Here is a 14,344-nt window from a genome sequence, read left to right as displayed (position 1 = left end):
AGTGATTTCGACACGACAACAACGACAACAGCTATACAGTTCACAGTTCATAAAAAGATTTTATACATTTAACGAAATTAATGATTTTTGTTTTTAATCAAAATAATTCATTATTCTTATTTTTCCTAAATTAAACTTAAAACCAAAAATAGAACGTTTATAAAAAAATGATTGAGATGGATTGATGGACGGATGAAAACGGAAGATAAAAAATGAAAAAAGATAAAAATACTTTTAAAAAGGAAATTGAACAACTAAGAAAAAGTATTTAAAGATGATTTTTTATTGTATCCTGGTGTCGTAAAATTCTAACTTCCTCAAAATACCTACTCCTGAAAATGAACTTTAAGTTCTATTTCGCATTTTTTTTAATTTTCAAAATTTCAAATCCAATAAATTCCAAACCGGCCTCATCATCATCGTCGTCCTCCTCACCATTCCATCACAAACATCATCCTACAAACGTTCAGAAACATATAAAATTTCGTCTCGTTTCGTTTTTCATTTTAACATCACAACACGTAGGTGATCAACAACTCACGTTCAAAAATTTATCATCTACTTCAATATTTTTCACTGTTAACCATTTATCGATCCGGTAAAACATTTTGCGTCAGAGGATCGATGTATTGAGGATATGTCACTTGTATTAAAAACTTCTTCAGTGGAGGATTAAACCGGAACAGATGAATAGGATGGATAGACATCGAAAGATGGGAAGGCCGTCAGCCCAACCGTCTGAAGAAGGGATGAAATATGAAATGTTATACATTGAAGAAGTTGAAAAAGGTCGACGATGATGTTATGTCTCGTTACTTTAATTTTATCAAATTGAATAATTCCCATTACTGATTTTAATTGATCTCTTCATTATTCGTTTGCTTTTAAAACAATTTATTTGTTCAATAAGCCTGCAATCCAACAACCAATTCATTATTTTTTTCCTTATTTATTCAGATTAATTATCCACCCATCCACCCATCCATCCATCCATCCATCCACCCACCCATCCATCCATCCATCCACCCATCCATCCATCCATATATCCGTCCAAAGACACACAAACACACACACAAAAACACACGGAGGCAATAAAAGATGAATGCACCTCACAATTATTACGAACTTTAGATTAGTGCGTTACGCAATAAACATTCACACACATACAAAAACATAGCGCTTGTACGTTACGCGTACACACATTTTACGGTACCTGTGTACGTGCAAGTACAAGTACCGCTTCACACATCCACTACATATAGGTGTATGCATGTATGCATATGCAGTTGTATATATATACAATACACAACATGTTTGTATATATCCTTGTGTATTATTGATAAAACATATACAAACAGGCTTATCCAATACATTTTGTATGAACTTCTATTTGTTAGTTATACACGTATATAACACATACATATATATTATAGACAATTAAGTATATATAATAACATATCAACTCGTGATTATACATGAAAATATATTGTATATATATAAATATTTATTTGTATTTATATATATATATATATTTATATAACTATCTATATACCAAATGAAACACGCACATATATAACATGTGTGTTTTGCAAGAAGATAGCAGAACATACAAATAGACTGGTTGGTAGGTGCGTTGCGTAGTATATATAGCACGGAGAACGAATGTGCGGTGCAGTTAAGTTTGCTAGCGCACCAAGTGATGATGCAGCCTTTCTACCCTCACTTTACCATTTGATCTCTCTCTCCTTACTCTCTCTTTCTCTCTCTCTCTCTCTCTCTCTCTCTTCATCTTTTCAAGATCTCTAAATTTTTGTGAGTTTTATTGTTAGTCTACTTTCATTTAATAGTTAATTCATTTTTTTTCAACTAATATTCATTTGATTTTTTTTCAAATTTGAAAATTTATCAAAACTGGATTTAATAAATATAATGATAGTTAAGATTATCATTATCATGATCGTCAACATCAGCAGGAGCAACGGCAACTTCGTCGTCATCATCACCACCATCATTTTTATCTTTTTCTTCTTCCATTTTTCTCCTCCTCATCATCATCCTGGCGTATTTTATGCTTTGTTTACAAGCAGCCGAGTTGAACGAGTACACTGAACGCTGATTGGTCGGTCGGCGTGGTGGGCGGGTCCTACCTGGATGATTGATGGCTCCGTGAGTCATTGATATGTACTGAAAGTTAGAGCGTTAGGTTCGAAACCGCACTGAACGGCGCGTAAAAGAGGTATTAAGCGAAGCCCGTGATGTGAATGTTGTTTGCGTGCGCCTCTCTGGATAGTCGGATGGATGGTTGGATGAATGTTTGGACGGATGGATGGATAGTTGAATGAATGAATAGATGGAGATAATAGACAAATGGATGGTTGGATGGATGGCTGGATGTATGGTTGAATGAATAGATGGATGGATGGATGGATAATGGACAGATGGATGAAAGGATGGTTGGATAAATAGATATCAAAATAAAGTAATGAATGGATACTTAAGGGATGGATGGCGAGATAGATGGATAACTGGAAAAATTTAGACACACATCTATCTTTAAATGTCTTTAAACGGATGTTTCGAAGTTTGCCTAAAAAATCCACTCGATGTAAGAATGATTTATATTAAGGATGGATGAATGATTGGCTCGATGGATGAGCGTAATGATAAATATTCAGACAAAATGATAAAACTATCATCACGACAACACGGTATCAAATTGATAGATATTGATAGATATCCTATATTTTAATTTTTGAAACTCAATGAACAAAGGAACTGCAATACATTTAATGGCTAGATGTATGTATAGATAATAGTAGAAAGTATCTCGATGAATATGCGAAAAATGGACGGATATAGCTGGGCGGAAAAATCCTAACAACTCAATACCAAATAAATTGAAATTCACTTGGAAATTTTTTAACTTTTTTCAAAATACTTTAACAATAATATTTGCCTCTCTCTCTCTCTTTCTTTCTTTTTTTCATTTTTTCTCGTTTTCTCCTCTCTTTCTTCCTTTTAACGAAAAAATCTTCGACGCCATTTAAAATTTTTTAACAACCAACATCGATATCATCTGATATAAAACACATAGAGCACAAAGAACGGCCCACAGCAAAAGTACAACAAAATATTTGGGTCAATTTCTAACCTACTGAAGATTAATTAAGGTCATGTCAGTTCTCTTTGAAACGTAGTATAGTACAATGTTTAGAATACTCTATAGTAGTACATTATAGTACAGTACATTTGTACTTAGCTGGTTATATACACACGTTGTTATTATGTGTACATATGTATTACACATAGGTTTGCTGTGTAATAGTTCAATAGTATACAACTTATAATAGCACACGAATTGTAAAAACGATGAATATTGCCTAATCAGGTATATTGAATTTTTTCTGGGATAAATTCAATTACGATCGACATTTTTTACATACATCTATTATAATGTTTAAGTCACGCACGCCGTCATTAATTTAAAATTTTATTTTTTTTTTCGTTTATTCAAAATAAGATTGTCAATACCATTCATGTTGTTTCCATTGCTGGCAATATTGAAATTATTAATATTATTATTATTATTATCACCATCATCATTATTTTTGTTTTTATTGTTATTTTATGTTTGTTTTTTTTATTGCCATTGTTGTAAGGAGCGCTTATGTTTGTGCACCGTGATTTATGGTCATCTAGGTGGAATGGGTGCAATGATGATGAGGATAATGATGACGATGTATCTCTCTCTCTCTCTCTTCTCCTTCTCTCTCTTCTCTTTATTCATTTCTCTTTTTTTCTATCCTTATCTCTCTCTCCATCTACATTTTCCCTTTCTCTCTCTTTTCTTTCTCAGTTTCTCATTTTTCTGTCTTTCTTTACTTATATATAGGCGCCTCTCTTTTCTCCATCGATTTCTCCTTCTTTTCTTCCTTTCATCTTCGTCATCTTCCTCCTCCTCTTCTTCATTGAGACTTAATTGGTCTTGTGATGAAAATTTTTAATTAAAAAGCAGCAATCATATGGTGATTTTCAATATATGTGCATACATATGTATATAAATATATATATATATATATATATATATATATATACATATATATGTTGGAAGGAGACCATATTTTATACGGTGTTGTGTGAATTCTACCGTATTGTTTAGATGAAGAGTACGACACCAACTAGGCAACTCACTTTGCTAAAGATTTAACTTTGCTTTGTTTAGAGACGCTTTATAAACCGAACCTGCTCTGAAGATGACTTGTGATAAATCAAAATAAGGCCTATCTGCATGAGGAATTTGGATAAAACAGTTTCATTAAATTTTCATGATAAACTTGGATAATAATTCAATTTCTAATAAATTGAACAATTTTCAGAAAATTCTAGTAAGGAAAATTGTAAAGACAAACTTTAGATTGATTAATGGCAATTATTATACAAAAATTATACAAATATTATATATATATATATATATATATATATATAATGTCTATATAATAGACACATATAAATTATATAGCGCACAGACGTATATACAAAACAAGGTGTTAAAATGAAAAAAACGCACCCGCCCGGCAAGATGGCGCCTAATAAAGATTTTATGGCTTAATCAAATTAAACATATCCCGTTTTCTGTTTTCCCGCCACCACAATATGAAGTAGTAGTAGTAGTAGTCGTAATAGTAGTAGTATTAGTAGCGGCAGCAGCAGTAGTAGTAGTAGCAACAGCAGCAGTAGTAGTAGTAGTAGTAGTTGTGGTAGTAGTAGCAGTAATATTAGTAGTAGTAGTAGTAACAATAGTAGCAGTAATAGTAGTAGTAATAGTAGTAGTAGTAGTTGTTGTTGTTGTAGTAGTAGTAGCAGAAGTAATAGTAGTATTTGTGTAAGTAATCGTTGTACGTTTCTCAAATGTCGCAGTGAAATTTTTAAAATAATTCGTTCTGAAACTAGCTGCGCTAGATTAGATCATAATGAAGCATTGTGGCAACATTTGCTGGGTTTTATCGAATTTTTATATCGTTTGGTATCTATTAATAATATTATTATCATTATTATTATAATTATTATTATAATTATAATTATTATTATGTTATAATAATAATAATAACAATTATTATTACTGTTATATTCATTGTCATTTAACATTAAATGTGTTTACATTGAATTTTAACTACCTCGTTAATGTTATCAGACCACTACATAGTTATCATTGCATAATAGTCTTCTTCTATACAACGATAACATTATCATATTAACATATGCAACTGATCAATCATACAAACGCGTACACACTCATACAGATACACACATATTCACACACACACACACACATCTTTACACACACACACACAATTGTACAAAAACGCGCACATATGTGAGTTTCATAATCAAAATTTCATGTTTAAAAGACAATGACATAGTTGTGTGCATATAATGTATGAATGTGTGTTTATGTGTGTATGTGTTAGTTGTATGTATGTGTGTATACAAGGATGCATGCATTTTTTTGTCGTTTATGCAAACATAGATTTATGAACAATTTTGAGCATGTAAGTTTGCTTTAATTGATGTTTTGTTTTTTTTTTAAATTGCTATATACGGATGTATTGTATATGCTTCTAGATTCGAACGTATGCGTTGTTGCACATGTGTTTGTTTGGAAGTATGTGTGTATTTATGAGTGTGTTAATTGTGAGTTTGTCTGTCTGCTCGTTGCTTGAACGTGAAATAAATAAAATCATTGTTAACTCGTAAACATGCCAAGTTGTGCGCTACAGCAATTCTATGTGGCTTCCCATGGTTGAATATTTTAAAGAGGAAGCTGGCAATCAGCAAATAATTAATCACCTATACCTTCATTCATTCTTTTTTGTTTTCAAGTTCATTCAGTCGTTCATTCAGTCGGTTATTTTTTATCTTTCAGTCTATTCATCCAATATTTTGAAACTTTGTTCATTTGTTTGTTTGATCTTTTGTTCATCTCATGCTCAATTGTTCATTTTGCTTTTCAAATCTGTGAGTTGGTTCATTGTGCAAACGTGTTTCCTTTATTTGTTCTCATTCATTCATTTTTTTATTCATCCGTTCATTCAATCATTTTTTTGTTTGTTGAATTATCCAATTGTTCATTTGTTCACACACTTCCATTTGTCCGCGTGTTCATCCCCACGAAAAAACAAACGAGCAACACAAAAGTTTGTCGTTTGAACTTGTAACAAATAATTTTTTTCCACGGTCTCCATGTGTTTTGTTTTTGAGGAGAGTAACATGGATGCAATGCTTCAGAAGACAAGCGTAACATCAAATACAACCGTAACAAAATCAATGGAATATTTCCAGTCAGATACATCAGCTCCTCCGATGTTCCTTTATACAGTATCACTTTTGATAGCATACCTGCTATGAGCCGTTCCTTACTAGGTTGATACTTATCGTAAGTTTTCCGTGTTAAAACGATAATTAAAATATTTGTTGTTATTACTATTCTTCTTATTATTGTTATTATTATTGTTGCAATGTTATTACCAACAGTAACGTTACAAATAATTTTATTATTTTTACTGTCACTACTACTGTTGTTGCCACTGTATCCATCACCACCACCACCACTACAACAACAACAACAACAACAACAACAACAACAACAACAACAACAACAACAACAACAACAACAACAACAACAACAACAACAACAACAACAACAACAACAACAACAACAACAACAACAACAACTACTACTACTACTACTACTACTACTACTACTACGACGACGACGACGACGACGACGACGATGACTATTACTACTACTACGACTACTACGGCCACTAATCATATTGTTTTTGTTATCATAATTATTATTGCTATTGTTGTTATTATTGTTGTTATTTTATTTTTGTTCATTATGTTTTGAGTATGTGTAGATAGAAGAGAAATATAGAAAGGAACACGTCACATTATCTCTACCCTCATCAACAACATTAACATCTCTACACCACCTCATAAATTTATCCATATCTCATTTGTATCTGTTTGTATACATTTTTGTATGTTTGTTTTTGTGTGCATATGTTTGGATGTATTTGTTTCTGCGTGTTGGTGTGTGTTTGTATGTTTGTGTTTTTATGTGTTTGTATATTTCTGTATTATTATAATTTTGTATATAAACTATGACAAAATAAAAAATTGAAACGATGCAACACTAAAAAAATAAACATATGACGAAGTGTTGACAACCTTGATCTATGGAATAGTTTCAAATCTAAAAAACAAAACAAATGAAAAATACAAAGAAAAATGCAATTTTCAACAAACTAAACGTTAAGCCAACAAAAGCAAACATTAGCAGATATACAAATTAAAAATATATAAACATACAGAATATACATACAAAATATTTTTCTACAAACAAATAGACATACGAATATAAAATTAAACAAAGATATAAGACCTCTGAAAATATATTGTAATTATTTCAAACAAATAAAAATATTTTCAAATTTTTTTTTCAATCGCTTGGAAAACTTATGACTTTTGGTTGCACCGAGAAGAATACAAATTCATAAATCAAGTTTGTTTTCTATGCGCTCAAGCATCCGTGTACGTGTTTGTACGTGTGCGTGTGTGTAACTGCGTATGTGCGTATCTACGTATGTATGTTTATATGCGTGTGTCTGTGCGTGTGTCAATGTGAGTGTCTCTGTGTGTGTGTGTATACATTTAAATTAGTTTTAATTATGTGTGTATCTGTTTGTGATTTTGCATGCCTGCACATGTACACGTAAGTGAATGTGCGTACATGTGTTCAATTTTGTGCGTGTTTCTTCAGGGATAAATTGTGTGTAGGCTGTATCTGTATATGTATGTGATTTTGTGTTTGTGAGTGTGCGTGTGTAAGCGTGTGTAAGCGTGTTAGTGTGTGTGAAAAATTATTTTTTTCTCTTGAATGTGCAGGAATTTGAATATTGTTGATCCACTTTGATACACAGTAGTTGTAGATACATAGCGAAGTTTCTTTTGTATAAAAATATGCATGATACTATAACATGTTGTGTGATATGTTTATGTGCGCATAGCGCATATATTTTGAATATGGTAAAAATTGTAGAGACCATAAACAGGGTACCGGTTGACCCGATTCTACGAGCTCTGATTGGCTGAGATCTTTGCCTCCAGAACAGTCGTTAATTAGGTCGAATGTTTACCATGGATGGATGATTAGCATCTTTAGGGAAAAATGTTCTAAAAACATCAGGAAAATCTTCAGTCTATATATATATATATATATATATATATATTTATAATATTTATATATATCATCACTAACATAAACATAATCATCGTCATCATCGCCGTCATCATTATCCTTGTATAAATCATCACCACTGTCATCGACATTATCATCGTCATCATTATTATCATTATTCCTATCATCACCATTGTTATCAGCGTCATAAATTAAATAAAAATGCTGTCGTATCTCTCAGTGGAATAATTCATTGCGAAATGGTTTTGCTGCGATCATTAACTCTGTTATCATCATCATCATTATTATCCTTCATCATAACTGCCATCGTCATCATCATCAACAACTACAGCGTCATCGTCATCATCGTCGTCGTCGTCGTCATTTCGACGACCGCCTTATGATGAAGATTAAACATTTACGATCCACTACAAGTCAAACGAGGATGAATCTATAAATCTGAATGATGGTGGTGAGGATGAAGATGATGATGGAGATGATGATAATAATGGTGATGATGATGATGGAGATGATGATATTGATGAGATTGATGATGATGATGATGAAGAAGAAGAAGATGAGGATGAAGAAGATGAGGATGATGGAGATGATGATAATGATGATGATGAGGATTATGAAAACGATGATGGCTATATTTATGACACTGGTTCTGTTGATAAGGTTGTTGATAGTACGAAAAATAACAATTGACATTATCAGTTTAGTGATAAACAAATTCATTATCTTTGGTGGCGTGATGTTGTTGACGATTTCGTAACATCTTGTTGTGTAATTATTTCAGTAATCACAATATTTACTTGTGGTAAGATTAAATTACTAGCAGTGTCAGCATTAGGTAGTTAGAGAACCATGGGGTAGACCCATTTAGGGACTCCAAAAAATTTGAAATTGAAAAAAATTATCTGCAATAAATTTCGGATGTTGTAATAACTTCTGACATCAATGAAGGCGTACGTAAATCCTGTTTTAATTTTATTTCATATAAAAATTTCAGTCAGTCAGTCAGTCAGTCAGTCAATCAATCAATCAATCAACCAACCGACCAGTCAATTAGTCAGCCAGTCAATCAGCCAGATATCCAAATGTTCAACTCATATCTAATCTCGTTAAGACATCTTGAACTTTGTCGCCAATAAACAACGTTGAAATAATCCCAGTATCATTCATTCGTTTTTTTTTACTTTCTAAACTAAATCTGCAAATAGCCGAACTATTGCAATTAAATAAATAGAATAAAACAATATAAATAAATAAGATATATATATATATATATATATTTACATACTCAAATAATATATATATATATATATAATTATTTAATTGTATAATTTTTTGGCTTTCGTTAGAAAGATTTTCACATAATTTTATCAAAGTGTAGTAGCGTATGTATTATTCAATTGAAAAAAGGATGATAAGAGTCTAGTTTTTTTTGAAAATACATTTTACATGAAATTAATTAAAAATTAATTATAATAAAATTTAATAATTAATTGGCGTGATTGCGTTATCGTTTCAAAAAATAATTATTTCGTATCGAAATGAATTTATATTAAAATAAAAATCAGGTTTAATAAGATGAAAATATAATTTTTTTTATCAGTAACTAAATGTAAATACTTCGATAATTTTTTACGGTCCACAAACTTAAATGAGCTTTAAATAACAAATTTTCATAATTTATTCAATTAATTAACTAATGATAATTAGCATCATAAATGATAATGAAATCTGTTTCGTTGCCATTAAACACCGTCGTCATCATCGTCGTCATTGTCACATCAGTTGCTGATGGTGCAGGCTTTGAAACTGAAAAAGGTGACTGTATTAATTATAATGATCTATAATTAATAATAATATAAATGATTATAAAAATATTATAATTTTTTTTATCCTAAATTCTTAAATTTAATAATTTTTAATCATAGCCATGCTTTTCATCATTGTCATCATTAAAAAGTAGATGTTAAAAATGATTTTGTCACAATTTATAGGAAAATCGTCATTGTTAAACCATTTTTATCATGCCTTTATACAATATTTCATGATCATAACCATAATAGCATCATCGTTTTTTTGGTATGAAGACAATTATTATCATCGTCATCATCATCATCATCGTCATCATCATCATTATCGTCATCATCATCATTATCGTCATCATCATCATTATCGTCATCATCATCATTATCGTCATCATCATCATTATCGTCATCATCATCATTATCGTCATCATCATCATTATCGTCATCATCACATCGTTGTCGTCGTCATCGTCATTAACATCATCATCATGACCATTACATTGGACAGTATGCGTCAACAATCCGGCCTTTCCAGTTTTGATGGTTCGAAGTTTCGCTTTCAAATTCATTGACATGATCTACAATACAACGGACAGCAACAGCCGATTCAGCAACCACAACTACAACAATATTTATAATGACAATAACTACATTTTTGACAACATTGATCATGATATCTTAAACAACGTACTTGCCGTCAACAACCACAACAACGACATTAATAACAACAGTAACAACAATAACAATGACAAGAACATATTCTCGTCATACATGTCCCATCTTTTCAACCCACAGCGGAAAAAATCTGCCAAGCACGGAAGTTTGAGCCTCGGAATTTTCAAACTCACCCAAATTTTATCAGACTTTAACAACATTCTCTCGTTATTCGATTTTGATTCTGGTCAGTCCGGATCAGACTCAATCCGGCAACAAAGCGGAAGTAGTGATGACGTTGTCAGAGAAATCAGGGATGAAATGGTTGATAGGGAGGTTCAAAAGTTTAGCCTGATGGTAGCCGAAGTGATGCAGGCATTTTTGCGCTGGTTCAATCCCAAACAAAATTACGTCAGAGATGACGTAGATGCGGATGAATATTTCAACAATGACGTCAACAGTGATGACAACAATGGTGATAACGTAATAAATATAAAAGATACAATAAAGGAATTGAAACGGATCAAGAGATGCCTGCAGAAATACTCAGACACACAAATGGAAGATACGCTGGATTGGGTCTCATGTCTTTACGTCTGCAAGTAAGTTGCAATTTGAACGGTGGTGATGATGAGTATGTATTTAATTTTATTTAATTGGCGCTATATAAGTTTCCTATTGATGTGTATGTATGTTATTATCATCACTATAAATGTACAGGTTATACTTTGGTGAACATGACAATGCCGATGATAATGCTGTAACTTTACGGTCAAGATGATAAAAATAGTATAACACTAACGGCAGACGATTGTATTGTGATTGAATTAATAAAATGGACAACGAAATATTGAAAAACTTTTATATTTTAATTATCAAATCAACAATATCAACAGTCATCATTTACAATATCTTTTTTCATATATATCATTGATTTCGTCGTCATCACCATCATTAACCATGTAATAAAATTTTTTTTAAACCAGGGATCTTAAAGACATTTCCAAATCCGTACTTTCATCTTTTCGGAAGATTCCGGCTTGCAGTGACGTCATGTGGATTAGCGATCTGGTCATCAGACTTTTCGTGGACTTCGTTCAACTATCTCACTGCTTCTTCGATGTTAATATTTTTTAGTCTAATTATTTCATTCTTAAATACTTAAAACATTAAAATAGAAATCTACCAAAAATGTCATTTAGATATGTTATCAAATTAATTAAAACTGCAAATCGTTTAATTTAATTTTCCATCTAAGGTATTGGAACCAACTAAATTTCCAATAAAATTGGTGGAAGGGGACTTGCAAAGGAACGAAGTTCATTTTCAATTGTTCACTCCACCGGGTTTCTATTTCTTTAATTTTTTTCAAAACGTTTTTGCCGAACTTCCCGACAAAACTCTTTTTCAAATTTTTGTTCCAACATCAAAAAACTTGATAAAACTTTTAAACTAAACCCATCATCTCCACCATAAAACTTTTGAAAGGTGTGCACTGCTACCCACCTAACCTGATGAAGAAAAGTAGAAGGAGTGTGGTCAAAGACATCGTGGCTTTCAAATTCGGTCTGAAGGAATACTGCAAGGTCCAGGTGGAGTTGTCAACGGACAACTACCTCTCCACGATTGTTCTTCCATACGCCAATATCAACAGGAAGGAGTTTAATTTGACGGGCAGGCAGCCAAAGTTTGTTGAATGGGAAATTGTTTTTAGTATTTTAGTTATTGGTATTATTAAGTATAAATTTTATTTAAATATTTAATAATTTAAATAGCTTTACTTAAAATTGAATACAACGGTAAAGTGAAATTGCTCATATTTCATTTTGTCAAACGCGTTCATCATAGTATTTAAAAATATTCTAAGCAGTAAAAAATAAAATAGAAACAATTTCTCTTACCAGATGTCGAAGTGGTCAATCAATAAATCAAGTAGCCGTTGAAGTTTACGAGGGTGGCGAGAAAGGGCAGTGTGGTGACCGATACCTGAACACCACCTACAAATGCGAAGGGGTAGATAGGATGACGGGTGGTTTAAACATCACAAATGCAAACTGGAATCATACTTTTGTTGCTCCTTTACATGCAACTGTCGATCACAAATTAGAAAGAGTCAAAGAACTTGATGTAAATTTTACGTTAAAGATGGTTGTCGATGGTTTACGGGTCAACAGCACTAAAGTACCGGTTGGTTGGTTGGTTGGTTGGTTGGCTGGTTGGTTGGTTGGTTGGCTGGTTGGTTTGTTAGCTGGTTTGTTGGCTGGCTGGTTGGTTGGTTGGCTGGTTGGTTGGCTGGTTGGTTGGTTGGTTGGTTAGCTGGTTGGTTGGCTGGTTGGTTGGTTGGTTAGCTGGTTGGTTGGTTGGCTAGTTGGTTGGTTGGTAGGCTGGTTGGTTGGTTGGTTGGTTGGTAGGCTGGTTGATCCGTCGGTCGGTTGGCTAGTTCGTTGGTTGTCTAATTAATATAATCAATTAGTCTGTGATTCAATTTTTATACTTTTCAAAAATATCAGACTTTGTAAACGTTTTTTAGAAACAAAAATTTTAAATTATTTACAATACTATTTTAAACTTAACACTTTTATAAAAAATAAAATTCATTCATTCAAATGTATAACATATTTATTTCAAATCATCCCACACTGAACAGCTGAAAGTAGCCGACAGAGATTCAAAACTGATTGGCATATGCCAGTCCATAAACGATCCGCACATTGTGACTTTTGACAACGTGTAAGAGTAGTAACTTGATTCTTGATATAATTTCTTCAAACTATTTCATACAAAATGTTCTTTTGCTATATTAATTCATTCAAATGTATAACATATTTATTTCAAATCATCCTCCGTCGGAAAACTTTTCAAAAAACCTTATAAAAAAAGTATTTTATAGTTTATAAAATTTTTAAAGTGGAAATTTTTGTAATTGAAAAGTTTGTATGGAATGGATGGTTTTTACCAACTCGTTGTTCATTTACTGATGAGTTTGATCGATTAATCAATGGTCTTTACAAGATTTTCTTATTTGATCTCCGAAAATCATCTTTTGATCGCTTTAAATATTCATTTAATTATTTCTATTGTGAAAGCCGTTGTTTAGTTTTTAATAAATAAAACAAGATAATAAAAAACAGAAATAAACCAATAAAAAATAATTTTAATGTCTTTAAATCACAATACAAAGGTACTACAACAACCTGTACCATGGCTATTTCACCCTCTACGAAAACCGAGAATTGAACTATGAGGTTGGTCTGATTTTTAATGGAATGGTGGGAAAATAACGAAATGCAACATTGATAATGAAAATGATAACGAATGATTAAACGAGGTGATAAACAATTAAAATATTAACAATAAAACGTCAAAAACATAAAATTATGATTGAAAACGACAAAAAAGCGACTATGATGATCTTGAGAAAGTTATACTAAATATGATGATTCTCGTGGTAATAATGATATTGTTGAAATCTTTTAAATTTAACAGTGATAATGTTATTTTATAATAATTTATTTCATATTTTATAATTTTATTTTATATTTTTGAATAATATTTTCCAGGTGCAAGTGATTTATCAATCATGTGGACAATCCACCAAAGGCGAATCATGTAACTGCGGTGTAGC

General features: G+C 31.8%; 1 protein-coding gene across 1 annotated transcript in view; it reads left to right on the top strand.

Moving 5' to 3' along the window:
- Nucleotides 1-10,638: 10,638 nt before the first annotated feature.
- HELRODRAFT_165641 (hypothetical protein) overlaps nucleotides 10,639-14,344 on the top strand; it is a gene marked incomplete at both ends in the record, with an annotated part of 9,270 nt that continues 5,564 nt past the window's right edge. Inside the window, 7 exons of the mRNA XM_009032172.1 lie at nucleotides 10,639-11,321; nucleotides 11,706-11,841; nucleotides 11,978-12,065; nucleotides 12,208-12,406; nucleotides 12,624-12,885; nucleotides 13,367-13,449; nucleotides 13,901-13,964. Of these exons, the coding sequence (XP_009030420.1) occupies nucleotides 10,639-11,321; nucleotides 11,706-11,841; nucleotides 11,978-12,065; nucleotides 12,208-12,406; nucleotides 12,624-12,885; nucleotides 13,367-13,449; nucleotides 13,901-13,964 (1,515 nt within the window). The remainder of the gene's footprint in view (nucleotides 11,322-11,705; nucleotides 11,842-11,977; nucleotides 12,066-12,207; nucleotides 12,407-12,623; nucleotides 12,886-13,366; nucleotides 13,450-13,900; nucleotides 13,965-14,344) is intronic.

Source organism: Helobdella robusta (genome assembly GCF_000326865.2).
Source record: "Helobdella robusta unplaced genomic scaffold HELROscaffold_8, whole genome shotgun sequence".
In the NCBI taxonomy this organism is placed as follows: domain Eukaryota; kingdom Metazoa; phylum Annelida; class Clitellata; order Rhynchobdellida; family Glossiphoniidae; genus Helobdella; species Helobdella robusta.
This window is presented reverse-complemented; position numbering and strand designations above follow the sequence as displayed.